Consider the following 25,999-nt stretch of genomic DNA (forward strand, 5'->3'; position numbering starts at 1 on the left):
TCTCGGTGTATAAGCTAAAAAGTGACATAAAGGAGTATTTAAACTAACAATGAGAATTCCAAGGCATACAGTATACCTTAAATGACACAAACCCAAGTATGCCTGCTTATATTTTGAGTGTATTTCTTTAAAAGCATATTAATTATTTAAAACTCAGCGTAAATGAACGTCATGAAAATAAGAACATAACAAATATCCATGACTTTTCCAAAACTTTGGGGATTTTATTTTTTTCCATGACTTTTCCAGTCCTGGAAAAACACATTTTAAAATTCTATGACTTTCCCAGGTTTTCCATGTAAGAACCCTGATAATGACAAAAGTACATGCCTAAATCTGATTGGTTGCTATGGCAACCATAATCATGGTCTTATGCCCAGAAGATGCCTACAGATGCAAGTAATCATTGACAAAATGTACCCACATGCACATGGATACTAACGACAGCACTCAGCTGACTGAGGATTAATTGTAAGGAAGCAGCAAGAAAAGGGCAGTTTTATCAGTCAGAGCAAACTTGATTGGTCAATCAATTTAGTGGACAAAGATTAGAATAAATCAAATGCAAACCAATCAATATTAGTCCTGTTAAATCAATACAAAAGATTAATTTCATTGATGTTGATTTGATTAAAGTAATAGTTTTAATATGCTACAAAGTGTAAATCATCACGTAGTCTACACCAACAACACAGACTTGCCATTCAATTATACCACTAGAGAAAAAACATCCTCTGCTCTTTTTGAATGCTGTTCGATCTATATTTGATACTTTACCACAAGTTAGGCGAGGGTCTAAATGCCGAGCAATGACAAGGAGCTGCTCAGACAGAGAGTGAGTCATTGTGGAGGACAAGGCTCCACTGGGGACTCAGGTCTGTGGCCTGAAAGCTGATATGTTGGCGGGATTTGGATCAGCGCTCTCCTGTTGAGTGCTGATGCCATCCACAATCTGATTATACTGGAGCAACTCTGCATGTCTCTGCTCAGTGCTTTGTCATCCAGTTTCTTTTTCAATCACGCATTTTCACTTCATACTTGTCCATGATATCCATTTAGACATCAAGCAAAGGGATAAGAATAAACCCAGGAGACGTTCATTTTCAGTTATTGTGGGAGTGAGTGGATGTGTGTTTACAACTTCCGTTGTGAATAAATACTAAATTGCTTAATTTTGTGGAGAGCAAACTACATGAAACAATGTGACAGGAAATGAATACTCAGCAACATTATGCCCCCTTTTCAATTATGGTTTTTGCTTAATCTTTGTTGCTTCATTTTTTTACTTTCTTTAATGTTGCATTTTTTGATGCACCAATTTCATGTATCATTCATATATCTAGAGGAGTGCGTAAATTTTTTTACAACTTAATTGAAATAAAAAGGTACTGTATTAGTGTTTTCTTCTATATCAAATGTATTTATTGTAAAAGGTAAATGAAGAAGTTTGGACAGAATGTGTGTGATTTGGTGGAGTTTCTATGATCTGGTTCATCATAGATTTTGGTGCACTTCTGTAGCTCCACCTTTAAGGGACAAGGAAGGACAAGGGCAGGTTGATGATGATGGAGAGTAAAGATTTTCATCTGAGGTAACGAACATTCCTCCTAAAATGTCAGTCTTTCCACTTGTGGCAATGTCAATTTGTATTCAAAATAAGGGCCAGTTAGTGTTCGAAATTACATGGGATGAAGGATTTGCTTTTGTCAATTATGGATACTTTTTTGTTGTTTTGTAAAAACATGATAGGAAAATGTCCACATTCTGAAAGGATGAGAAAAGATATTTCTGTTCCAATGTGTTTTCCATAGGGTTTAAACATTTTCATTATTTTAGTATAACACTTAAAATACTGCTATCATTGTAGAGCACTATAACTAGGATTGTCAAAACTAATACGTGAATGGCAAGGTCTGTGAAGGCTGGCAATTTTGAATTATTCATCTTTTATAGTGATAAGCAGTAATTCCCCTTCATGGGCTGTTCATTCTCAAGCCCACTCCAGAGCGCTGCCTGAGCTGGATCAGTCCACTGAAGGAGGATTAAACGGGGGATGCAGGGTTGCTCAGTGAAGCATTTGACGGTTTGCTCTGGTCTTGCTGCAGGCTTACGTTACCTCTTGGGGGGTTTATATGTGGAGGGAACATTCGCAGGCTGGTCATACCCATATTGACCCAGATGTTGGACTGTGGGGAGCGCGTTGCTGGTTGCTGGCGGAGGAAGAGGACGTAGCGGGGATAGAGCTCCAGCTCTGCGTGGCCAGTCTTGCTCTCCAGGATAACCTGCATGGGTGAGAGACAAAGTTTCAAGCTGCTGCACTACAACTTTTCTTCCCTACTTTACATGAAACCACTGACTGCACAGATCAGACCAGAAACATGTCACCAGGGTTTTGTGTAAGGTCACTTTCACTCCTGCACTTATTTCCCTTGGCTGAAACAAACTAAAGAAAATACAATATTGCCTTTTAGTTAGTTTAGTTTAGGTATATAATTGGATCTCAGAGACTTTGTTCAAATAAACCAAAAGCTGACATGGACTAAGGTAACTCAATAGTCAGCAGTGCATGGTTTTGGTGACTGTCATCTTGCATCATCAGCAGCTGTGTGGTCACTATGTTTCACTCTCTTTTACAATAGGATATAAATACATGCAAGAGTTGGACACATTCACAACACGCCTCTGCTCCACTGATCAATGGGCAATCATCGTTAAATCATGGTCCATGTTAACAAGTTAGCTTCCTTCATATTTCCCACTCCATGTGCTGATTGGCACCAGAGCTTAATTGGAGCTGGCCGGAGAAACCCTTCTTCGAGAGACGGTGCAGTTGTTTAGACTGCGTCAGTGTACAAATGACACATTTCACCCGAGCCCGAGTTAACCAGATAAACTGACACACACAGCAGACCGGTTTTCATTGTTCATTTCATTCCCTGACTGAATTAACAGTTCAGGTGTAAAAGCACCCTGAGGTGATGTGAAGGAAATTGGGTCATGAGCATTTTTGTGACAATTAGCCAATAGTGACTTGAGGATACTTAGTAGCCAAAAGATTTGGTTAGGTGGCATTTCTCTCTCAGATTAAGATTAAGATTAAGATGCATTTATTAGTCCCAAACACATGCACAGACATGCACAGGCACACTCATGCAGGTAGGGAAATTTAACCTCTGCTTTTGACCCATCTGGTGCAGGACACACAGAGCAGTGAGCGACCATGTACGGCGCCCGGGGAGCAGATGTTTGGGGAGTAAGGTGCCTTGCTCAGGGGCACCAGACAGGGTAGGGAGAATCCTCTTGGATATATATATTGCTGAACCATGCACGGCTGGTCCCAAAACTATTAAAGACTTCATAGTGGAGACATTTCTTTTTAACTTTTCTCTTCTCTTACAGTTTAACTCTCACGCTGCTATGAGACAGATATCAGCTGTTTTTTACATGTGCATTTACACGGCGGCCATTTTCTTCTGACGTCACACTCAGTGTATTCCCTGTGTATTGAATATTTGACAGTACTGTATGACACAGATAAGTTATTTTGTTGTCTTCACTCACCGGACGCGGCAGACTGAGGTTGGCACCGTACCAGTGGTAGAGCGCCCGCCACACCGGCTCTGGCACCGTCTCAAAGTCTCCATCAGGCACCAGCTGCCGGGAGCGCTTCAGCCTGCCACCCTCCATGGTTAACGTGGGGGCCTGCAGGGGCACAGCAGAATAAAAGACACTTGTTGGTTTGTTATACATGGGCTGAAGGCAAATGCTGTTAAGAACAACAAGCTGTGAGATCTGCTTCTATTGTCAAAGGATCGGGATCACAACTGTTTGTTAAATGCATGGCTTCTTGCAGCAGTTGCAGGACAGATGAGCCTGGTTCAGTACACAAACCCGGAGGGAACGCACAACACTCTGAGTCTTCTCTGAAACTAAGTAACTTCACTGTTCTCATATTTCAAACATGCCAGAGATAATGAATGTGATGTATGATCTGTGCAACATGATTACCTCCTGACTGCGGATCATTGGTTTTCTGATGTAGCACTAGTTAGTCAGGATTAAAACTCAAACTATCTTTAGAGCAGTAAATAATTGTAACAACATAAAATATAATTTTTTACATATTGAAAAGCTCTAGATTGATGCTTCTGCTTTTTAAAGGCAGCCAGTCTTCTCATAATATGTAATATAAGTTGCTTTCAAAGTGACAGTCAACAACAAGCCAAACAGTTAATTTGTGGGACAGTTAATGCTCTTACTGTACAATTTTTATGTAATGCAACAGACCAAGAAGGACTCGCTCAACAACAACAACATACACACACACTCCTTGCCTTCATTGGGTCGGTGGTGACCAGAGACTGGTTGTCGATAGCTCCAGGTCTTTGTGCTGCCACCTGGGAGGGGAGTTGTCCATTGGCTCCAGAAAAACACTGATTGTTGTTGTCTGATACGTTGTGCTGACGGGCAAAACAGCTCTCTGTAGCAGATGGAGCTACATAAGGGCTCAGGGCTGCTGGTAGACAGGAGTAAAAGCACCCAGATCACACACATAGAGGGGACAAAATTCATATAAAACACAACAAATAATTATTTATTTTTTTAATTAACAAAATGTGGACAATTACATCGGAATAGATTTAGTATGGGATCTGTTGAACATACATGTAAGATCTGTCATGTGAAATTTGTTAAGTGAAGTGACTGACCAGTCTCTGTGGCCTCTGAGGCACTGGACACAGCATCAGGTGACCTCTCCTCAGTGGGGCTGACAGCGCTGAAGTTTCCCAGTCCTCCCAGTCTATCCGGAGGGGCAGGCTCTATGGTGGCCGTGGCCATCGGACTTCGGAGTGAGCTCAGGATGGATGGCTGCTCCACCACGATGCCCTTATGCTCCTGGACAGGAAGACAACAGCAGGGACTGCCCTGTCATTGTTTAAAGTGATATGTGATATTAATGTGGTGTTTGCACTCATGACAGTCACTGCCTCTGTCCCGGTGGGAGGTTATTGTAAAAGAAGCAGTTACGAACCTCGTCGCATAAACTGGTATGCAAGTAACATCTAAAACCGCATCAGTGGCACTTTTAAAAGCTATAGGAGTATCAGAAATCTGTGAAAGAACAAGGCTCTTAAAATGGGACACACTACTTTAACAGTGCATATTAACAATTGATTGCTCCCAAAATGAATCTGCGGCAGGACAAAGAGGCCTACATACAGACATATAGTAATAAAGAACTTTATACAGGGACAAGAAGAACACAGAGCCCTCTACTCAGCATCATGGAATTAGTCTAGGATCAAATGAGGAGACAGACAACAATGAGACACACAAGAACTGTGGCCAATTCTCCAAGATACAAAAAAAAATAAACAAGCAACCAGCCAGGTACCTTGACACAGAGCCTCAAAGGGAAGAGAGGAGAAATGTTTCTAGTTAAAAGGCAAAGCGTGGCCACAGCAAGTAGTGATTTTAAAGAACACAAATCAGTCAGAGGAAACACTTTCAAGTTACATTTTGGGAACCAGATTAAGAATCCACTCTGTCTGCAACACAACACAAGGTCAATCCAGATCTGAATGATCCAATTAGAAAATGACGTGCATCACAGTTGTTGCCTCAGGAGACCCTGAGGTCAAATGATCTTCAAGATGTAGTCGGACCTTCAAGGATTACCTTCCCTACCTCTACTCAATACAAACAACATTTATTTCATTATCTTCAAGGAATATTTTCATTATCTATGGTACACTTTCCTCCTGTACCAGAGAAAGAACAACGGGAACCAAAAATTAACCCAAAAACCTTTTGACTCAAACGACTCATAAATCTGCATAGTAGTTTGACTGAAATTTAAATAGTCAACTGCTTAAAAAAAGTACCACTGCTGACTGAAACTGATTTAGATGTGAGGGATGTTAGAGCTGCAGCGGAAACAAAACTGCCATTCAGTCTGAATAGTAGGAATAAACATACACTTCCTCTTACCAAAATGTGGAACTTAATCATAACTATTTCCTGTATCCCAAACCAGCCATTTACACTTCAGAACTTATTTTAAAAATGTTTTAAGAAGTTGTAATCATTAAAGCACCACATTTTCTGAATCCTTGTTATCAGCTACCAGGCACAGAACAGCAGACTGTATGACACAGAACACGCGCTGAGACATTAGACATGGACAACATCTGTTAAATGGATATGCAGTGTTAGTATCATTACATATACAAACTTGACTTACGTATTTGACATAGTCCTTCCATTGCTGCCACCACACCATGGAGATGAGGAACCAGTTCTGGCCTTGCTGCAGCCCATGTCTGCTCTCCCTCTCTAACCAGCCTCTACATGAAGTAACATTCAAACAAACAACACCGAAGGTCAAACAGTTTATTCCTTAAAGTTGTGTACCTGTAATTTGTCAATAATTAGGACATGTACGTACCTGATAATTTGTCCCTCCTCTTCAGGAGTGGCAGGTCTGAGCCCCAGGACTATGTGGCAAACCTAGAGGAATAACAAGTAGAAAACACACGCATGGTATAGAAATTATTATGATTACTATTACTATATATTATTACTATCATTATCATTATCATTAACATCATCAATCATCCCCATCATAGTCAGTCAAACTTTACCAATGTGTGGCTTTACTGACCTGGAAAAGAAGGTTTAAAAACTCATTGGCCAATGCGCTCTTTACGCTCCATATCTGGTAGTCCTCCAGAGTCAAGTGACCCAGCTGGTAAGGGGTGAAACAACATGAAGGTCAGTAGCTTCCAGTTTAGAGGTAAAACAAGAAAGATTGTGGCTGTGTGGTTGTTGAAAGTGAACTGGGCAGCTCCCAGTGTGATGTGGTGTTTACGTTTTCTGAATCAATGTCATAAGTTGGGGTCAAAATATCAATGTCTTGTCAGCTGCATCAAAGCTGATTCTGTCAAAAAGAGTTTTGTCTCACCTTGGTTGTGTCATGCATCTTCAGGATACCCTCAACGATGTCTGACACGCTACTGTGCAGCTCCTGCAAGGTAACAAAATGTATCAGCATGAAGTAGCACGAAACACCAGCTCACATCCTGACTGACGAATGAACAGATGGATGTGAACTTACAGGGAGTATGTCTGTGCGATTGTCCTTCCACACCTCCAGCAAAGCCACCACCATTTCATGGAGTTCATCTCGAGACAGAACCCCATCACGATCCACATCGAACACTTTGAAGCAAACTGCCAAAGAAAAAAAGTGATGTCAAGGCAAAATACAAATGTGGATATGAAGCAAAGCACTGCTACAAAAGCTTTATTTGAAGCCTTGACCAAGCACTATAGTCTATTAGCAGGGAAATCCAATATGCTTCCATTGATGAGAGATAACAGACAAAGAAGAAACAGACGACACACGTAACGATAAAAAGGCTTGGTGTCATTATGTGAAGCCTCTGGGATGAATTTATCTGAAATGGGTTGAAACCAAAGCACGGCTTACATTTCTGCCTCTCAGCGACGGGCCCCCTGCAGCATGCTGAGAGTCCACAAGAGATCTCTTTAAAGTCGATGTGATTGTCCCGATTCTCATCAAAGGCGTGAAACAGGCCTGGAAAATAAGATCCAAAAGACATATTATATTTATACTCAGTATTACGAGGGTTGTATTTACTGGTGAGGGCATGGATTGAAAGAATAAAGACCAGAGTAAGACCATGTAGCTCTAAATTGTATCTCTGTGTAATAAAAAAACATGTGCGACAAGGAACATGTGAGGAATACATTTGAATAAATTGGGTCTAACCTTCACTCAGTGAGGCATGGATAGGTGGAGAGACCAGTGGGACAAAGGTTTCCAAGTCGAAGCGGCCAGTTCTTGACTGCGCTTTCAGCAGCCAGTAGCGCTTCTCCAAGTCTATAATGTCCGTCTCCTCCACTGCAAGAGAGAAGGAGAGGAGAAGCATTAGAAACAGATAAATACAATTTGCAGCAGCATCCTTCAGAAAGATTACCGGTACTTCTCCCTGTTTCACTGTGTTGAAATCATAGGAGAGAAGGTGAGTGGAAAGTTTGTATTTTGTACTTCTTGTCTAGGATTATGCAGTAATTCACAAGGCCTCCTGAATGATATTAATACCAGGTAAGAATGTACTTGATAGACTGTGTAAAGTGTACAAAAGACACAAGCTATATTATAAAATCCCACATCATTTTGTTGGTTTAAGTTTTTAAAGCATTCGTAAAAACAGATACATTTTAGTAACTATAACTTCTAGATGTACGTCATGTCTAAAGAATACTGGTCATCATAACAGCACAGCTACACAAAGACACCCAAGCCAAATGGTTAATAATAAATAAAATAAAAAATAACAAGATGTAGTGCATGTATAAATGAGTTGGTCAACAGTAGAAATATATAATGCATCAAATGGAGAAAAGTGTTAAGTATTAAGGTACAGTGCTTGGAAAAATGAATAAGGTACTAAGTGCAGAGCAGTGAGAAAACCTGAGCGACAGGGTTTGTGTTCATCAAAGACTGGTGCTGATGACTGGTGGGGATAGGGAGAACGACACTGACACACACAGATACACACTCCTCATCACAGAGTAGCTACTGACCGACAGCAGATCACCTGAGGAGGAGACCAATGTGTCTCCTCTGACAGACCAGAGTGTGGTGATGGGGTTGGAGGGATTTGTTTGTGATCACCAAGCTGGTCTCTGTTCTACTCTCAACCATCATAGTCCAGTCAATCACCTCAGTTTTATGCACAAGCTTTTCTTTATCTTTTGCCACCGTCCACCGTCACACTTTCTCCAACATGACAAACATGTTTGCCTTTGATATGGGTTAATCTTGTCTTGTTATAAGTCTCCTCTGGTGTGTGGGGTAAAAGTATTAGTGTATTAATCAATACACATGTACCATCAGTAGGTTGACAGATGATGAATAAACAACTACTGTCAACTGATCATTTAAATAAACAGCTACTACAGAGTCAAGATAGATTTTTGTCTTTTTCAAGGTTAACTGAATATCTGCAGAGACTGAACTTTGATGATGAGTATCTGTCACTAACTCCTTAAGAATCAGAATAACCACTCATGAGGTTGAAAATAAAAATCTTTTGTTGCAGCCTTATTGGAAATGCCTTAGTTAGGTGATGAAGTCAACAGATGATGTAACCTATTTATACTGTGGCAGCGCTAATGATACCACGGAAAACACAAGGTGTGGTTAGGTAACAGCCACTTTGTGGAATATTTGACTCAGCTTGTATTGAAGTGATACAGATCAGACCAATATAGCATATGAAGCCGTGCCAGGTTCAATGAAGCAGCCTCCCCCCTTCCAACATGCTAATCCACAGCTTAGGGTAATAGGATTCTGGAGTTAACCAGTTAGCCTTTAGCATGGAGCCAAAACATATGACAGGTGTCAAAACAAAGACACACGAATGAGATGGCAGGTGATTCCTGGTAGATATTCACTGTGAGCTGACAAAGCAAATTGCTAACAGCAGGTTTTGGTGACAGTTTCTCGGATGGGATGATGATGCTTTTTAAGGCCAACTGCAGGTGAACCAGAACCCTGATGAATGGACGGTCTGAGAGGGATGTTCCCCTCTTGTTTCGGTTGTGATTTGCTGGAGTCCGGAGGTGAATATCAGCGCAGTTGACCTTTGCCTGACTGGGAAGCACTGAATCACCTTTAACTGCCTTGGTTGAACTCTGCTTCCTGGCTCATATGTTTCAACTTAAACAGACTAGGAGGGAGCATTCACCAATTTTATCAGTTACAATCTAAGGGGGAGGGAATAGTATGACACTGATCAAATATTGTAGATTATGGACTCAAACAGGGAGCAAGCACTAGAGACTACCTTCAGTTCTCAAAGTTCAGTTGAACATTACTAACTCAGAAATAAAGCAGGCAAGAACCCTCAAAACAAGTGAACAATCCCCCACACATTAGTGCTAAAGAACAAAGCTCAGGCTCAAATCACATGTATCAAGCCCTGAGTATCAGCAAGGGAATGACTGCGGAATCTTTTTGAATCTGTCACTGATGAGTTCTAGCAGACCAAAAGGAAAATAAATAATTTTGTTTGCTATGCTGAACGCTGTTCATCCATCTGACTGCTACTCTGCAAAACTCATTTACCCGACTGTGGATCTCCTACTGCACATCCATCCATTTCAGGGTTGTTCCTGCCCCTCTACACTCATCAGTGCAGTGCTTACTGTCACTCTTTGTTGGTCTTCAAACCTGTAGAATAATTGCTATCCACTTTGCCAAATGCTTAAGGATCTTAAATGCATTGGCGGTATATGAGTGACTTAAGATACTGAAGACAGAATATGTTTGACTGCTCCGCCATTGGTCTGTAAGCTAACTATGGTTTCCCTGAAAAGAGCAATATGCCTCACAAGTAGGGAGTAAAGGGTCGATTTTTTAGTATCAGTGCTGGCAGCGAATGAAAGGTTGAATTCAAGGACCTAATAAATAAATGCATTGTAAAACAGCCATAAAGATAAGCAATCCACTTTCAGTACTGGGTCCTACAAACATTCAATTTGTTATTCAAAAAGTTATGCTCTCCAGTCCTACTCATAAGTCTAACAAAAAAAAGAAGATATTTATTGTAAATTCTTAAACCAATGCTAACAACAATAAGATAAAATTGTTTTTTTTTTAATTTGCGTCAATTAAAAAGGTTGAAAGGAGTTGAAAGGAACTTGAGCCTGAACTCGAACAAACTATTCCAACGATGACTTTTTCCACAAGTGACCATGAATGTCAGTCATAAGGTAACTGACATTCAAAGAACAGTAGTGGCCACAAATTCTTCTATCAATTTACTGCTCAGGTGCACTGCTGACCTCATACCCACCTAGAGGTGCGACTCTCTCCGAGTGGCAGCAGAGATACCATACCATTATCCAGGGAACATCCTTAGAGAGGGGTCGCCACAGCCAGCATGTATCATAGTAAAGTTCCTGTAGTAGCCGTGATCACAAACTGTTATCCTGTGCAGAAAGCTGATATTCCCACGGATTTCTACACTGATAATATTGTGACAGAGTCAGAAGCTAGCAAGTGCATGGAGGATTCACTGTGATAAGCTCTGCCATGAGTCAAGCTTGGTGTTCCTCTTCTGGCAAGAGTCATGGACCAAGAGTGTGTCAGTCACTCTCTCCAACACACACACACACACACACAAACATACAGAGACACAAAGTTAAGAGGATAAGCTGGGAGCAGATTAACAGGCAGCATCCAGTTTCTCTGGACAAGACAGGCTCTTTCCAGCCCTCTGTCCTTAATTGGCAAAATAAAGCCTGGCTAAATTTACTTGGCCTGCAATTTAAGATGAACTCTATCTATGTATTTTATTATATATTATAATTTCCCACATACTGACAATTAATTATTTATGGTACTTAAAACATAGGGAATTCTGATGATAAATTGAAGACAAACAACTTATTTTTGACTTACAAATCTACATGTCTTACATATATACAATAGGATGATCAATTAAAAACTTCAGAACTCAAACACTGTAAAGAAATAGCTTATGTGCCTTCTAGAAACATGCAACTTCTGGGGCTTGCTAATGTCTGAAAACTATAACAATATCTGAGTTTCAGAGGATGCCTGATCTCAGGATATCTGCCAATACCAAATACCGATCTGATAACAATGCTCTCTTCTCCATAAATGTAGATTCTGTAGACCTCACTTTGTGTCACTGATTGGAATCCTCCATGTACAATGCAATATTGATGTGGCACTAAACACTCAAATCCGTGCCATGTTGTAAATGAATGGATGTTAATAATAATGACAACACTGAACTTTATAATAAAACTGCCCAAAAAGCTATTTGAATTGGAATGATTATCTCACATCCATTAGTTTGTGGTTTGGTTCATCCCTAAGAGAGAGGTAGAGAGGGGTACAACATGCACGGTCCACCTGGGGAATTGTGTTTATATGGTTTTGACTTTAACTGCTAGGCTAATATCAGTATCAATAACAACCTGTTTTTTTTTTCTTTTTCCTTGTAACACAAACACACCCACACAGATATAACTTCATCAGCACTATGGTACTGTGCAACACTAATGTGTTCCATACAAAGTTAAAATGATTTTAGAGCAGCTTTAATCAGGTTGTGCAGCTGCAGCTTGGGTCCATAGGAGCCATTTCTACCTCATTATTGCCAGTAGTTTCCCAACTAGAATAATTGAATGTTCATTTTCTGCCCTGTTTAGAACTTGGAGACAGCAAACAACAGAAATGAGTGTTGGTTTGATAGAGAGCCCTGAAAGCTATAGCTGCTAGCATTATACTGAGGAGTTTAAAAAATGAAGGCAAAATGCTTGTGTGAAATTTGCTCACTCTCTGATTCACTTGATGTAATCAGATATAACCTTAATTCATTTGAATTGCACACTGATTAATTAATAGGTCAATTAAAATAGAATCAGTGAATAGCATCCACCACTTGGTCACCTATACATTTATCGTAACAACCCAGGAAGAATGAAATTACCACTGTCAGTATTGGAAATAAAAACAACTATTGATAATCAGGTATATGTTAATGTGTTTGAAGATGGATGACATGCAACCAACTCAAACATCTGCATTTTCACATACAGCCCTTCTGAAAGATTCAGTGCATGTCTGAAAGCATCTTATGAGACTTAATGACTCATATACTGATAAACTTTGGTTTGTGACTATATGGTTGGTGCAATTATCTGAGGTGCATAGACTTATAACAGAGCAGTTCATATTTTAAGTTGCATTAATGCATTATGTATCTCCATCAGTGTTTGCCATCAAACAACCCCCATATTTTCTAATTTGTCTTGCTACAGTTTCATAGTGAACCAAAATCTGTTCATCCCCGCTTTGGTAGTTGTTTTTATTGGTGTCAATGAAAGTCAACACTTCCTGCAAAAATAGTTCACACATCAAGGCCAGAAGTTGTGTGGTTATGAACTCACGGTGTGTGACGCCAGCCAGGGTCTGGTAGAAGGTGGGTGTGTCGCTGTCATCAGTGAGTGTGACACACACTCCTCCAGAGAGAAGCCATCGGGACAAAGTGAAGGCCTCCTTGTTCTGCAGCAACCAGCTCTTGAAGCGCTCGTAGTTCACCTTGTCACCCTGACCCAACAAATGATCACAGTATTAGGTTGGTCTATATCTGACATCGTCCCCATTTTTTTCTGCCTGTGTTCTGTTCTGTGTTCCTGTCACGCTGCTCATTCATATCAGGTTTATATGAAACAGTTTCTCTTGTTTCTTTGAAACAGTATAATATGAATTTCTTAACCTTTTTCTGCTGCATAAAACAAATCATTTGAAGGGGTGACACTGGGCTCTGGGACACTCGAAGGCCATTTGACAGAAGCATGTGACAAAAGATCATGGAACAAGCACCAAAAAAAAAACTTTCACTTCAGTTGTCATCTAATTTCAAAGTAGACCGTTTATTAGAAGGAGAGCAAAGTGTTATATCAGAAACATCAGAATTTAAATGCACCACTGACAGAATACGGAGAATGGACAAATCTGCAGGAGGCTTGAATATGAAAACGTATTAATGTTACATGAATATGATGGATGTAAATCCTCAATCCCCACTGTAATTATTACACACTGTGTTGAAAATCATTGGTCCAGAGACAGCCCTGTAATTACTCGCTGACAAAACACCTACTGCTTCCAGTAATATTTAATGTGGTTGGAGGCAGAAGGTTTATTTTCTAAAACTGTAAGAGAAGGGTATATATAGGAAACATTTTAAGACCTCTTCAAAGAGAATTTAAAGTTAAAGATAAATATGTTCGAACACAATAATAACATTGGAAATTTTCTTCAACATCGTGTGAAAAACCATAAAATTGTGAAATAGACACGGGATATGTTATGTAATCTTTGTGTGCCTAGTTGGTACAATAACAATAGTAATAATAATAACTAGTGTAATAATAACAGCCTTGCTGTTCCTAAAATATAAGTCTCCTGTAAAAATGTTATTATTAAGCTGTATGTAAGTGCCTAAAAACATTTAAATAATTTAAATAGTTTGAGCATTCTAAATTAAAATCCTATTAACATAAATTGTAACATTTCAGAGGCAGACTCAGGTCGAAACCACAGCTGGCAAGATGGAAATAGAAAAACAGGAACTAGATTGAGAGAACAAATTCTTAATAACTTCCTATAAAACCAAACTTAGTTATCATCTCAGTTGAGTTGGTTCCAACTCCTGACAAAATCTGTTTTATGACCATGAAACAAAAGATCACTATTAGAATGATAAAAACTAACTCAATGATACAACCTGAGAAGAGACAGTGGTGATATTCTAGGTATCAGTCTAGATAGATATTAACTAGGACATGTGTTCTGGTGAGTGTTGCTGACCTCGCTGAAGCATTTCTTGAGGGAGGTGGGAATTTCTCCATCCAGGACCTGCAGAACTGCCTCTATATCTTCTCTGGCAGCGTATCCGCCCAGATCACTGGCAAACAGGCTGAAGAGGTCTGTAAACACAGACACAAACACACACACACACAGTGTCAGAGATGAGCTTTATCACAGGAAGTCAGCCCACTTGCACATAGCAGTATTAATGACAATAGAAGCTTTGATGTGGATAATGTCCTGATGGATTAAACAGTCTGCAACACATCAACCACAACCGTCTGAATAAGAATGAGGATGATACAGAAAGAGGGCGAGATGAAATGTCAGATGGAAAGAACATTTTATCCAATCAATATTGTTCACTATAAAATAACTATTACATTCATGAAGGTTAAAATTCCTTGAAACATGACTTGTTAGTTAAAATTGGGAGGTTGCAGTTAATTTGTGTGTCTCTGACTCAAACCACACATCCTGTTCTGTTCTTTTACAAGGACGACGTAGGATGATTGACAGTTGGAGTATTTTCACTTCGGTTTGACTCATCAGTACAAAAGATGAGCAATGTATATATATATATGAATGTAAAAAGTTAACTTCGACTCCCAAGAGGCATTTTGAGTATTTCTAAGGGTGAGTGAAAGCTAAAGGTTACGCTCTCTCCAAACACAAGAACAATCACCAACTTTAATCCAATTTTGGAACAACTCAGCAATAACAGAGAATTGTTCTCTACCCAACTGCAACAGTAAAGCATTCATAATTAGCTGCAGCTCTGATTTATGTCTCTTAACCTATCACGTCATCTGCCAGGCCAAACTGACACAAAAATATGGAACTTCTCTGAAACAAATCAGAATTGCTTTTAGCTTCAGGGGGAAGTGGATATAACGGCAGTGCACCTTGAAGAGAAGTAGTGAGAACACACATGGAATCCGCAGATCTAATTGTGTCAGGAACACAGGCAGAAAACAACAGTCTACTGCATACGAGGCCACTGGCGGCCACTTTTATACTCCCACTGTACAGATCAGTTGAGCAGACACAGAGAGAGGCTCCCACTCAATGTTCACATGAAACGTAACTGTGAAATGTTTCTATGAACAGAAAGGAAGAAGAAAAAAGAATTATGGCAGGAAGCTACAATGTTTAACTCAACAGCAAATACTTGCCCTGTTTCATCTACAATTACTCCTGGATGTGCCATATGTTTGATTTATTGTTTTTTTAAATGGTTTAACTGGAATTTTGGTGTATTGGTTAGAATGCTCAGGATCCAGTGGTACTTTTGCCCGCTGAGTTTAATCAGGGTTGTTCAAGTGACAGCTTGACTTATGGCCAATTTTCTGCTAGGCACGACCTTCATGAAGTTTTGGACTAATGTGTTTTGATCAATCTTTCCCATTAAGTCCCACAACAAGATCAACAAATTTACTGTTGAGTTTGCATCCAAACTATCTGTCACATTTCACCAACTAATCAAATTGCCATGGGAAATGCTGTTATTGTTTCTTGGACATTATTGTTGATGACATTGAGTTTGAGATAAGTGTCATTTTTCAAGTCATGAAGACTCATATGGATGGGTTCTACAGTTTTGGTCTGAAATCACAGCGGCACCATCAGGCCGATTCGCACATTGTTTGCAGTTTTTTGGTCTCTAACACGGTAGTTTTTGATGAATAAGACAAACTTACATCCATCGATCAATGACACTTCTAATCTAGGTTAATACTATTCCCCAGAGGATGTGCACCAAAAATTTGTGGAATCCTGGCCACCAGATTTGTATGAGAACTGTTTGGGTGTGTGTTGTGCCCCCTGTGGGTTGACCTCTAAAGCCTCTGTGAAAAATGAATTAAAAATATAATCTTTACTATGACTTTACAAATCGTTAATGAAGGAGAAGTTAAAATAAAATCCTGTCGTGGAAAGGCTAGTCTGCCGGTCTCCCACGTCAGGTCTACAAAGCACTCCACACTTTTTACACTTCATCATCCACTAAAAAATGTATCCCTTACTGCATAAAAAGTAATCATTTTAACTTATTGAACCCTTTTACTCTAACTCAGGCTCTTTTTTACTCCTGCTTTTTTTTTTAATGATAAATGGGCAATAATGTCACAGATTCATATTTCTGGCTTCACCGGATTAAAGCGCCAGGCTCATCTGAACATAGTATAACATTTTCCAGGTGGCGCTCAAGATAAAAAAAACTATGTCAAACGAACAGTATTAAAATGCAGGGTTGATGCTACTCCACTAAACGACTGTGTTGGTGATATGTTATCAAGATTCATCTTTTTGTAAAAACAAGACCCACGTGCAATGGAAAAAAAGGGTAAATGGACATTATGGCTGAATGTATGTTGGACACTGGATGATTTCTATTTTTCATGTCAGATTCTCATTAGAAGATATTTAGACAGAAGATGTTGATCAGAATCATTCAGATGGCAACAGATTTTACATATGGGGGTAACAAAACGTCAACAGTCTCATCATAAGTCACTTACATTTGGCCTTCTCCTCATCGCGTCCTCTGGTCAGAAGAACCAGGCCCACGATCACATTGTTGAAGTGTAGTCCTTTAGATGAGCCTCCAAACGAGGTGTAAATAACCTAGACCACAAAAAAACACATGGCAGTGTGAGAAACAGACAAACTACTTCACACTCTGCTGCTGCTGTTTTAACACACAGTTAATAGACTATAATAACTTTTTTAATATAACAACTTGAAGTATGTGTGATTCTAGCGTGTGCAATCTTTATTAAATGAATCTCCTCAGAGTTAAGCAGGTTTTCAAATCTATTTATACTCAGTCAGTGTAACAAAGGAATGTCCACTTTGAGACGCCCTTTCTCTACATATACACGTTATCTCCACCTGGGCAGTGATAAAAACAACACACGCCTTTGTTTAATCTGATCAGCTGTTCTTCTCATTTGTCACTTTACTTTTTTAGTTTGAGTAATCATTGATGAAGGTTTTTTCTATCTTATTATACTCCTCTAGACTTCTACAGTATTTGTGTATTTTCCTACATATTGTGTGCCTCATTGTTAATCTTTACCTGGAAAAGCTACTTCAATATAAAACCGAGCGACCTCAAGTCTCATTTTGATTGTAATGCGGAAGATATATCGTCTAGCCACTGAAGTTGCTTCAAGACTATTTGATGACAATATTTAATATTTATTTAAAGTAAGTAAGAGTAGCAGAGTTCTGTCTGCTAACAAGGGCAACCAACCAAGAAACCAGCAGGACATGCCAGCTTCTGCCTTTCAGCAGGAGTAAACCATCAGCCGCACTTTCAGTCCATCCCCGCTGGCTTCTTGGGAATGCTGCATTACTGTGGAGCTCTGAGCAAAGTAAGTACCAAAACACTTCAACCAACTAAAATGGGCAAATGTATGCATATTTTCACTTCTAGTGTATGTGGTACAGTTATATGATTTATCAATTTTAGGGAACTAGAAATAGGTTATGTCCTCTATAGCATTTGGTCGCCTTCTGATTCTGAATCCATTTTCATTTCACTATCACCAAAATAAGTGACCAGTTCATTTTATTATTCAAATATCAATTTTTTCTGTTAAATCTGTTTGATTCTAACATCTTTTTTAAGTGTTCATATTCCTGTCTTTTCCCCCAAAACAGAGATAGAACAGAGGGGGGGATCAAACACACACTGAAAGTGATAAACCTCTGTCCCTAGAGTGAGAGCGGTCTCCACAGCAGAGACATTTTTGGTGCCAACAGGGCATCAAACCCTGGGAAACAAGGTGGACAATTATTTAGAATTTAAAAAAACTAAAAATACATATATTTAATAATAATAATCATCCAAAGCAATAACAGTGCTGTTAAGTACAGTACATTTTTTAAAGGCTGCATATTTATTTCACAATTTTTATTAATTAATTAACTGTTATTTTGCTTTGTAATATTACTTAAGAGACACACAGCCATGGTTAACCAGGGTTTACTAAAAGGAAATAAAAAATCATCTTCAGTGTTTTCTGTTTTCTGTTCCTTGTTTCTACTCTGAAAACGTACAGAGCCGTGACCTCACAACCGAGGTACGTACCGAACCGTGATTTGTATGTACCGTTACACCCCATAAGGTCACTATAAGAAGAGCAATTGTCTGTTACTATCTGCAGAGTAAAAATACATTTGATTTTATAATGAAACTGCAGGTCAGAGACCTCAGCAGAGTGAGCGGTCCTTCGTATGAGGCCCAGGATAGATTTGCATCATGCAGCTAAAAGAATGAGGCCACATGTGTCCCAGACCACCTCTAAATGTGGTCTAAGGGACTGGATCTCAGGAAGCATTAAGAATGAATTTGCTTGTGTCCACGTATATAATAAGCGCTAAACAATCAGTTTTGAAAAGGGGTCTAAATGAAAATATGAGGTGGTGCTGAGATCTGGAAACTTTTCAATCATTTTAAAAGAAAAAAACATCCTTTGTGAAGCTTTCTAATGTCCAAAAGAAAAGCAGTATATTGACCTGAGTAGATACACAAATAGTCACACTACAGCCAAATCTGAGCCCCTCCTGTTTGAAACACAGATTCTATTTTCACCCATTACAAGTTATTGTGAATAGCCTCATATGAAAAATAATGAAAATAATGTATTTGATCAGATGATAGATCTAGTTTATGTGTAAATTGCTGCTGATAAAAAAGAACATCTGTTTCTTGACAAGTGATCAGTCTTTCTTTTAAATATCAGACTGTGCAGCAGTCACTTTAAATCTGGACCTCTTACTGCTGTCATGGTGACAAAGGAGGAGAAGAGGGAGAAAGATGCTGAGAGAAAGACGAGGCAAGATGAGCTGTAATGTTCACTGAGGTAAGCATAGTGTTTAAGGATTCTGGCAGGATATGGGGGAGGACAGGATGACTAACACTGCCCTTGTCGATGAACTCTGAAGGAAATTTATGTCCAGAAGGACTGAGCGCTGTAAGAAGCCCTGGTTGATGCACGGTCTGCAGCCCCCATGAGCTCATGGTTTCATCTGCTGTGGGGATGTTCTATATTCTAACACTGTTTTAGTTAATAGAAGAAACTATGTGCAATAAATTTGCTGTAGTATAATGAGGCAGTGCACAGCGAAGTGATGATGAAATCCAGCCCTGTCCACAGAAGGCAGAATCTCCCCGAAGAACACGGCTGAATAGGGAATACTAGGATTGAACCACCGACTCTCTGCTTAAAGGACAACCGCGCTACCCTCTGAGCCACAGTTTTATAGGCAATACAATGAGGGCACATTGTCCCTGTAAATATTTAGCAATTTGCCAACAATATCCAGATTACCACAATGTTAGTTATTAACTTTTCAACTTCCGCTATATCATGCAGCCCTAATCTACTGTAACTGTGGGTGTGTAAATTCTGATGTTGACCAGAGATGTGCACTAGCTGAGGTTCTACTGAGGAGATCCTTTACCTACCATCGAGACAATACATATGTATTTGTGTTGCATTTTCACTATACTATAATTATATCAGTCATACAACTACTAACTCTGATTTTAAAAGGACCTCTGGGACAGATCCCGTAAGACTGATCCCTGGCTGTCTAATTCCTATACCTATCATGCTATTTCAACAGGATAACAGGAAGTAAAAATGCAATACGCCATGCAGAGCTTTGTGCTGGATAAAACTATCAGAGGACGACTGCACCTTAATTAAAAGAGAACGACACAGAGAGTTCTAGGTGAAAAATGCTGATGTCTCCATTGTCACCCTGGCAATACATTCTCTTGGAACTCCTATTCAGGCCAATAGTGATCCCCATGTCCCACAATACATCCACTTAAAACCCCTGAGTCTTCTCCAGTTTGTCTAGAGTAAAAGAGAAAATCACTTCCACCAAAATCACTCTTTTCTGGGCGTCTCTGGGTTAATTTCTAACTATTTAATTTGCTCATGAGAAGTAATCTCTTCATATTGACTGTTCAGCTAAATGTAAGTATCAATGTGGCTTACCTCTGCAACTTTCGGGGGAACTCCATCTCCAAGCACTTCCCTGTAGAAGCACTGTTGAGTCATGTAATAGGAGAGGCCGCTGGTTCTCTTGAAGGCATCCTTCAGCCGTTTCAATTCCACATCAGTGACTACAGAGGAGAGATGATCAGAAGAGAAAATTCATTCAGAGGTGCTCAACTTTTTTTTCACAGAACATGGGTAATTGTATGTGATGTCACACAGTGCTTTCTTTCTCCATGAGAGAATGATAAATATAATCTTTATAGTGAAATGAGGAGTGTCAAAAGCAAAAATGTGAACTGGATATAATAAAGTATCTTTCATTTACTTTTTACAGTGAGGTAAAAAAAATTTGAAGCTTTTCACAGTTTCATTAGCAGCAGCATCTGACCCACATAAAATTAGGGTTAAAAAAGTTTTTTTTTCTGTAATTTGGAGGAAATGGGAAAAAACAGTTACTAAATGTAATGTAAGTCTTGCACCTGTATTGAGGTCTGACATTTTTTTGGCTTTAAATAAACGCATAAATTAGCTACAGTCCATTAAAGATGAGCTATTAACCATACTTTGGTCACTGTTGACTAATGAGTGAGATGGGTCAGGTTTACAGTTTCAGAGTAAAAACACCACAGCTAAACAACCAACAAGTCATCCAATATCCATCTATTTCCCACAGAGCTGGAACTCAGCCACTACATGAACCATCATATGAACCAATGAATAAGAATGAATTGTCAGAGTTTATTAGGGCCATCATAGTTGAACATTTAGATGTGGATGTTCAGATTTCTCATTTGTCACACAAGTGCAGAGCCTTTTCGAAACCTGGTTTACTTGGCCAGGGGCAAAGCTCCGGTACCCTATGTTATAATTATTCCTTCTCATGTGTTGTACTGTTCTACAATATACTGTAAATTTTTGATTGTTTGTGTGGTGGATGTTTTGTGCAGAGCTTGCAGCGAAAAATGCAGCTCTTTTGTTTCATCATCCAAATCAAACACTGATGGAGTTTTCCAGTTACAGGAGTGGCTATAGACTGAGCTGTCTGCTGAACTGGTAAAGATGTGCGGGTCATTCCAATAGAGCTGAAAACCCTAACGTGATAACCAACAGGTCTAGTGACTTAAAAAAGATTTTGATTACAAATGTAGACCAAACAATACAAATAAGTTCATTCATAATAACACTTGTGTGGTAACATATGACTTGGCTACTCTTATTTGTTTAATAGAATTTGATGTGATGATGAGATGAAATGAGACATTTTAGTATTTCAATTTATGTATTTTTTTTGCCATTTTTTCCCTCAATGATTTCATAACACCATTAGACGAATGGAGTTAGATATTTTTTGCTGTAATGTAGACAAGATAACTATAAACGATGATGGATGACTTTGAGCAGTGAGCACACAGGTTTTTACACATTAGCGGTAGTTTTCTAATCTTCTCCAGTCTGGACTTAAGTTAAGTGATTGTAGGAACGAAAACGAAATAATATCCTACATCATACTGCGTGGTTCCTGGCCAGTCTCGAAAAAATAAAAACATTCAAAAAGCACTGTGGTCTGACAACTGACCTTGCAACTCAAAGGTAAATAATGTGTATTGTCAGTAGCCTGTTAGAAAGAACCCGGAGCCCACAACAGTATATACAACATACATACATATATCTTTTTAGGTAACACAGGATGCGATGAATTATTAAACAGTAAAGCAGATGAGTGAACAATTCCACTTCCTCTTCTTTGCAATATGTGCCGAGGCTGACAAGCATCTGTGCTGCCTACAATATGCTGCAGGTCTCTTATCAAATTCATGGAAGTAAACAATTTTGTTTTAGCGCCCATGTGATAAGAACAACTAAAAGCTTACAGGGTCAAGTAACACAGGTAACTCGCGTTACACACAGACTGGCAAATAAGTGGCAAAAATGTTACTTACATTTTTACCAATAGGACTTTCCTAATAGGAATTTCACAGACTACAGAGTTTAATGAAATATGAAATATAAAACTAAGCTATACTGTTTACAAACTATTTATTTATTTGTGGCCATCCTACACATTGAAATATGCTACATGCGGCATCTATTGCTCTTCTGTTCGATCTGGGAGAGGAATCTTTCCCATGTGCCTCTCTCCGAGGTTTCTACGTTTTTCCAAATACGGGTGTTTTTGGTATTTTTTTCTCACTATTATTTAGTATTAAGACAGAGGATGTCACCCCCTATGAGGCAAATTGTGATTGGTGAATATGGGCTATACAAATAAAATATGATTGAAATGTGGGTTGTCTTTAATCCAACCTCCCCCTGTAGATCAACCAGGTCTTGGTAAGAAAGTAAACAGGCAAATTTGCTAAATCTTAAAATATACATTGAATGGAATCATTTAATGTACAGATGATTTTGTATTGTTTTGTTTTTGCATCTGGTAAGGCTTGTTGCTGACAACAGGACCAGAGAACGACCAGTCCTGGGGACAGACTACACATGACAGCCTGTTGATGTTGTACTAAAAAAGCACAATGCATTCCTAGAGTAATTTCACATCAATTATCACATTTGTGTTGTTATTTGTGTTGATTTGCATGATTTCTTAGGATACGGCTTTCTCTACAAAGCCCAAGTCCGACGTAATTCAACTTCAGCTTTATGTAGACAGATGAGAATGTGCTTAATAAACACTTGTATAAATAGGATAGAGGGAATTGCTAACATGGCTGCAGAGAAGGAAGTTAGAGGGAACTACTCCCCGTGAGAAAAAAAGAACTGATAAAAAAAACAAATTAGAAAGGTCACAGCCAAGGTCAAAGGAGCATTTCAAACCAAGGCAGAGCAGCTTAGTTGTGAGTATGCTGTTGGTATAGAACAGTCTGCAGCGCAAAAGAACAAGACAAACACCAGAACCTATTGGTGATGCACTCTGTGTCCGGGATCATTTTGGTTGATGTGGGTTTTTCATATATAATGGAGGAGTGAAAAAATAACCCAAATAATAATAAATCATCACGATATCATGAGATAAGTAACAGGAAGATAAGCAAAAATATAAATTCCTTTATTTATGTGAACACACTGCTCCATGTAGAGCAGTGTTCCAGATGCCCCCTGCCCACACTTAGCACAATTTAAACACAGAAACAGTTTCCTGATGAGCAGAGCTATGACTAACTACTCAAGGAATGGCAAAAAAACGAAAAACCTGCAGTTGTTATTAAGGATAAGGGCATGCAGTGAGTGTGATAGTGAGCATCTGCAAGTTGCTTTGTTTCAAAAGAGGGCAATCAAATGGACTTTGCAGGTGGACCATGTCTCTGTTGCTGCTTTTGGTTCCAACCTGTATTAAACCTTTGTGGAATAATCCTATCCAACCCATCTTACACTTTATTGAGCACAGTGAAAAAGTTAATTAAACCACATCTCTCGCAGCTCTGCTACCGGACCACAATTCCATGAGAACACACACACAAACAAACGCACACACGCACCCACACACACACACACAACCACACAACCCGTTACGTTGTCCTAATGTTAACCAATACTTTTTGACCAATTGGATTAGCTGTTCCCAATTAACAGGTTTTTAATATGAAATGTGGATCCTCCAGAGGTCTGAACACTCTGTAACAACACTTGGGTAGCAGGAGCAAACAACCCCACGCACAACTGGGGACTTGTATGAATCTGAATGAGAGGAAAGAAGAGCATTTGCCTCCATCTTTACAAAAACTGATGTGCCATTAAGTGAGACCCACAAGCCCCTGACTGCTTCTGTCTTCAGCAGCGATCAGACCACACTGTGGCTTCAGTGGACAACTTCCAGGTGTAAACGTGTTTGCCTGTGTGATAATGGAGTCTGAACCCGCGTCACCAGGTGTCATGTGTAAATCAGCTACAAGGTAGAACTGAACTTTATTCACGTGATAAGAAACACAAGACTTTCTGCCAAACCAAACAAGCCGCCTGCTACTCGTTATCTATGCATTGAGTCTTTTATTTTATAGAACACAAAAGCATATATTCATCTTTGCTGCGTAGCTTCTGGAAAACCATCTTTAACATTAACATTTTTATCAAAATAGTCTCTTCTCAGTCTGAGGTAATGGTTTCATCCCATCATTAATTTTACAAGCCAAGAAGTAATAACACGTCCTCTGATCAGAGCTCTTCAGAGCAGACGGGACGCTACACTATACTACTAACTGGGACTAGTTGATTAGCATATATAAGCATAGAGGTGATGGATATAAAGGCCAAACAAATATAAACATTAGTGTGACTTCCACCTGGAGACAACTACTGCTGCTGGAGAGGTAAGTAAGCAGCTGTCAATGCAAAAACTTACATATATACAATGTGAATGTCATAAATGTCTACTCAGAGTCGATAAACATTACTAAGAAGATCATCAACCTTGAATTAAAAAAATTTGACAGATTGAGTGTAAGACACAACATTTTGGTGATACATTTCTGTAGGCCAACCCAGAAGTTAGCATCACTCAGGTTTCCTTGACAAAAAGCCCAGAGCTCACTACTGACACAAACGTTCCTTTCTGTTCAGAGACATAAGTGACGACGGACTGGATTTAAGCTTCTTAGCTGTTAAATCACTCACTCGATGCAAAACCTGCCTGCGTTACAAGTCTCTGTCAGAATTTGGTCTTATGAATAGTGCTTGTTGCATATTTCATAAGACTCTGTGTTTACTGACATTTTTAACACCTCACTGAAGACATGTCACGTACCAGCCTGCTTCAAGACCTCCACCATCATCCCTGTCCCCAAAAAAACAAGATCGCTGGACTCAACGATTACAGACCCGTCGCCCTGACCTCTGTGGTGATGAAGGCATTTGAGCGCCTCGTGCTTTGTCACCTCAAAGCCATCACTGACCCTCTCCTGGACCCCCTGCAGTTTGCCTACAGAGCCAACAGGTCTGTAGACGATGCAGTCAACATGGCCCTCCAATTCATCCTCCAGCACCTGGACTCCTCAGGAACCTACGCCAGGATCCTGTTTGTGGACTTCAGCTCTGCCTTCAACACAATCATCCCGAATCTGCTACAGGAGAAGCTCTCCCAGCTGAGTGTGCCTGACTCCACCTGCAGGTGGATCACTGACTTCCTGTCTGACAGGAGGCAACGCGTGAGGCTGGGTAAGTATGTCTCTGAATTCAGATCCATTAGCACCGGTTCCCCTCAAGGCTGTGTTCTTTCACCTCTTCTCTTCTCCCTGTATACCAACAGCTGCACCTCCAGTCACCAGTCCGTCAAACTCCTTAAGTTCGTGGATGACACCACCCTCATTGGGCTCATCTCTGATGGGGATGAGTCCGCCTACAGGCGGGAGATTGACCATCTGGTGACCTGGTGTGACCGGAACAACCTGGAGCTCAACGCTCTGAAAACAGTGGAGATGGTTGTGGACTTCAGAAGGAACCCAGCCCCACCCACCCCCATCACCCTGAGAGACGCCCCAGTCGTCACTGCGGAGTCCTTCCGCTTCCTGGGCACCATCATCTCCCAGGACCT

The 25,999-nt window shown here is 39.8% G+C and overlaps 1 protein-coding gene across 8 annotated transcripts in view; it reads right to left on the bottom strand.

The window, feature by feature from the left end:
* The window catches only part of usp32 (ubiquitin specific peptidase 32), a 46,990-nt gene that overhangs the window by 10,192 nt on the left and 10,799 nt on the right, over window positions 1–25,999 (bottom strand). For 2 of the 8 annotated variants that reach the window (XM_053422788.1, XM_053422787.1), the window contains exons 2-16: window positions 20,461–20,588; window positions 16,963–17,068; window positions 14,444–14,562; window positions 13,018–13,177; window positions 7,796–7,927; window positions 7,493–7,600; window positions 7,118–7,233; window positions 6,965–7,027; window positions 6,665–6,748; window positions 6,449–6,510; window positions 6,245–6,347; window positions 4,710–4,896; window positions 4,335–4,513; window positions 3,562–3,702; window positions 2,117–2,282 (exon numbers count right to left, since the gene is read on the bottom strand). In XM_053422788.1, the coding sequence (XP_053278763.1) occupies window positions 2,117–2,282; window positions 3,562–3,702; window positions 4,335–4,513; window positions 4,710–4,896; window positions 6,245–6,347; window positions 6,449–6,510; window positions 6,665–6,748; window positions 6,965–7,027; window positions 7,118–7,233; window positions 7,493–7,600; window positions 7,796–7,927; window positions 13,018–13,177; window positions 14,444–14,562; window positions 16,963–17,068; window positions 20,461–20,588 (1,854 nt within the window). Of the gene's footprint in view, window positions 1–2,116; window positions 2,283–3,561; window positions 3,703–4,334; window positions 4,517–4,709; window positions 4,927–6,244; window positions 6,348–6,448; window positions 6,511–6,664; window positions 6,749–6,964; window positions 7,028–7,117; window positions 7,234–7,492; window positions 7,601–7,795; window positions 7,928–13,017; window positions 13,178–14,443; window positions 14,563–16,962; window positions 17,069–20,460; window positions 20,589–25,999 lie in introns of all 8 variants that reach the window. The other 6 variants (XM_053422785.1, XM_053422782.1, XM_053422783.1 and 3 more) reach the window with 4 other exon arrangements.

The sequence above is a fragment of the Pleuronectes platessa genome, chromosome 5 (assembly GCF_947347685.1).
Source record: "Pleuronectes platessa chromosome 5, fPlePla1.1, whole genome shotgun sequence".
In the NCBI taxonomy this organism is placed as follows: Eukaryota; Metazoa; Chordata; class Actinopteri; order Pleuronectiformes; family Pleuronectidae; genus Pleuronectes; species Pleuronectes platessa.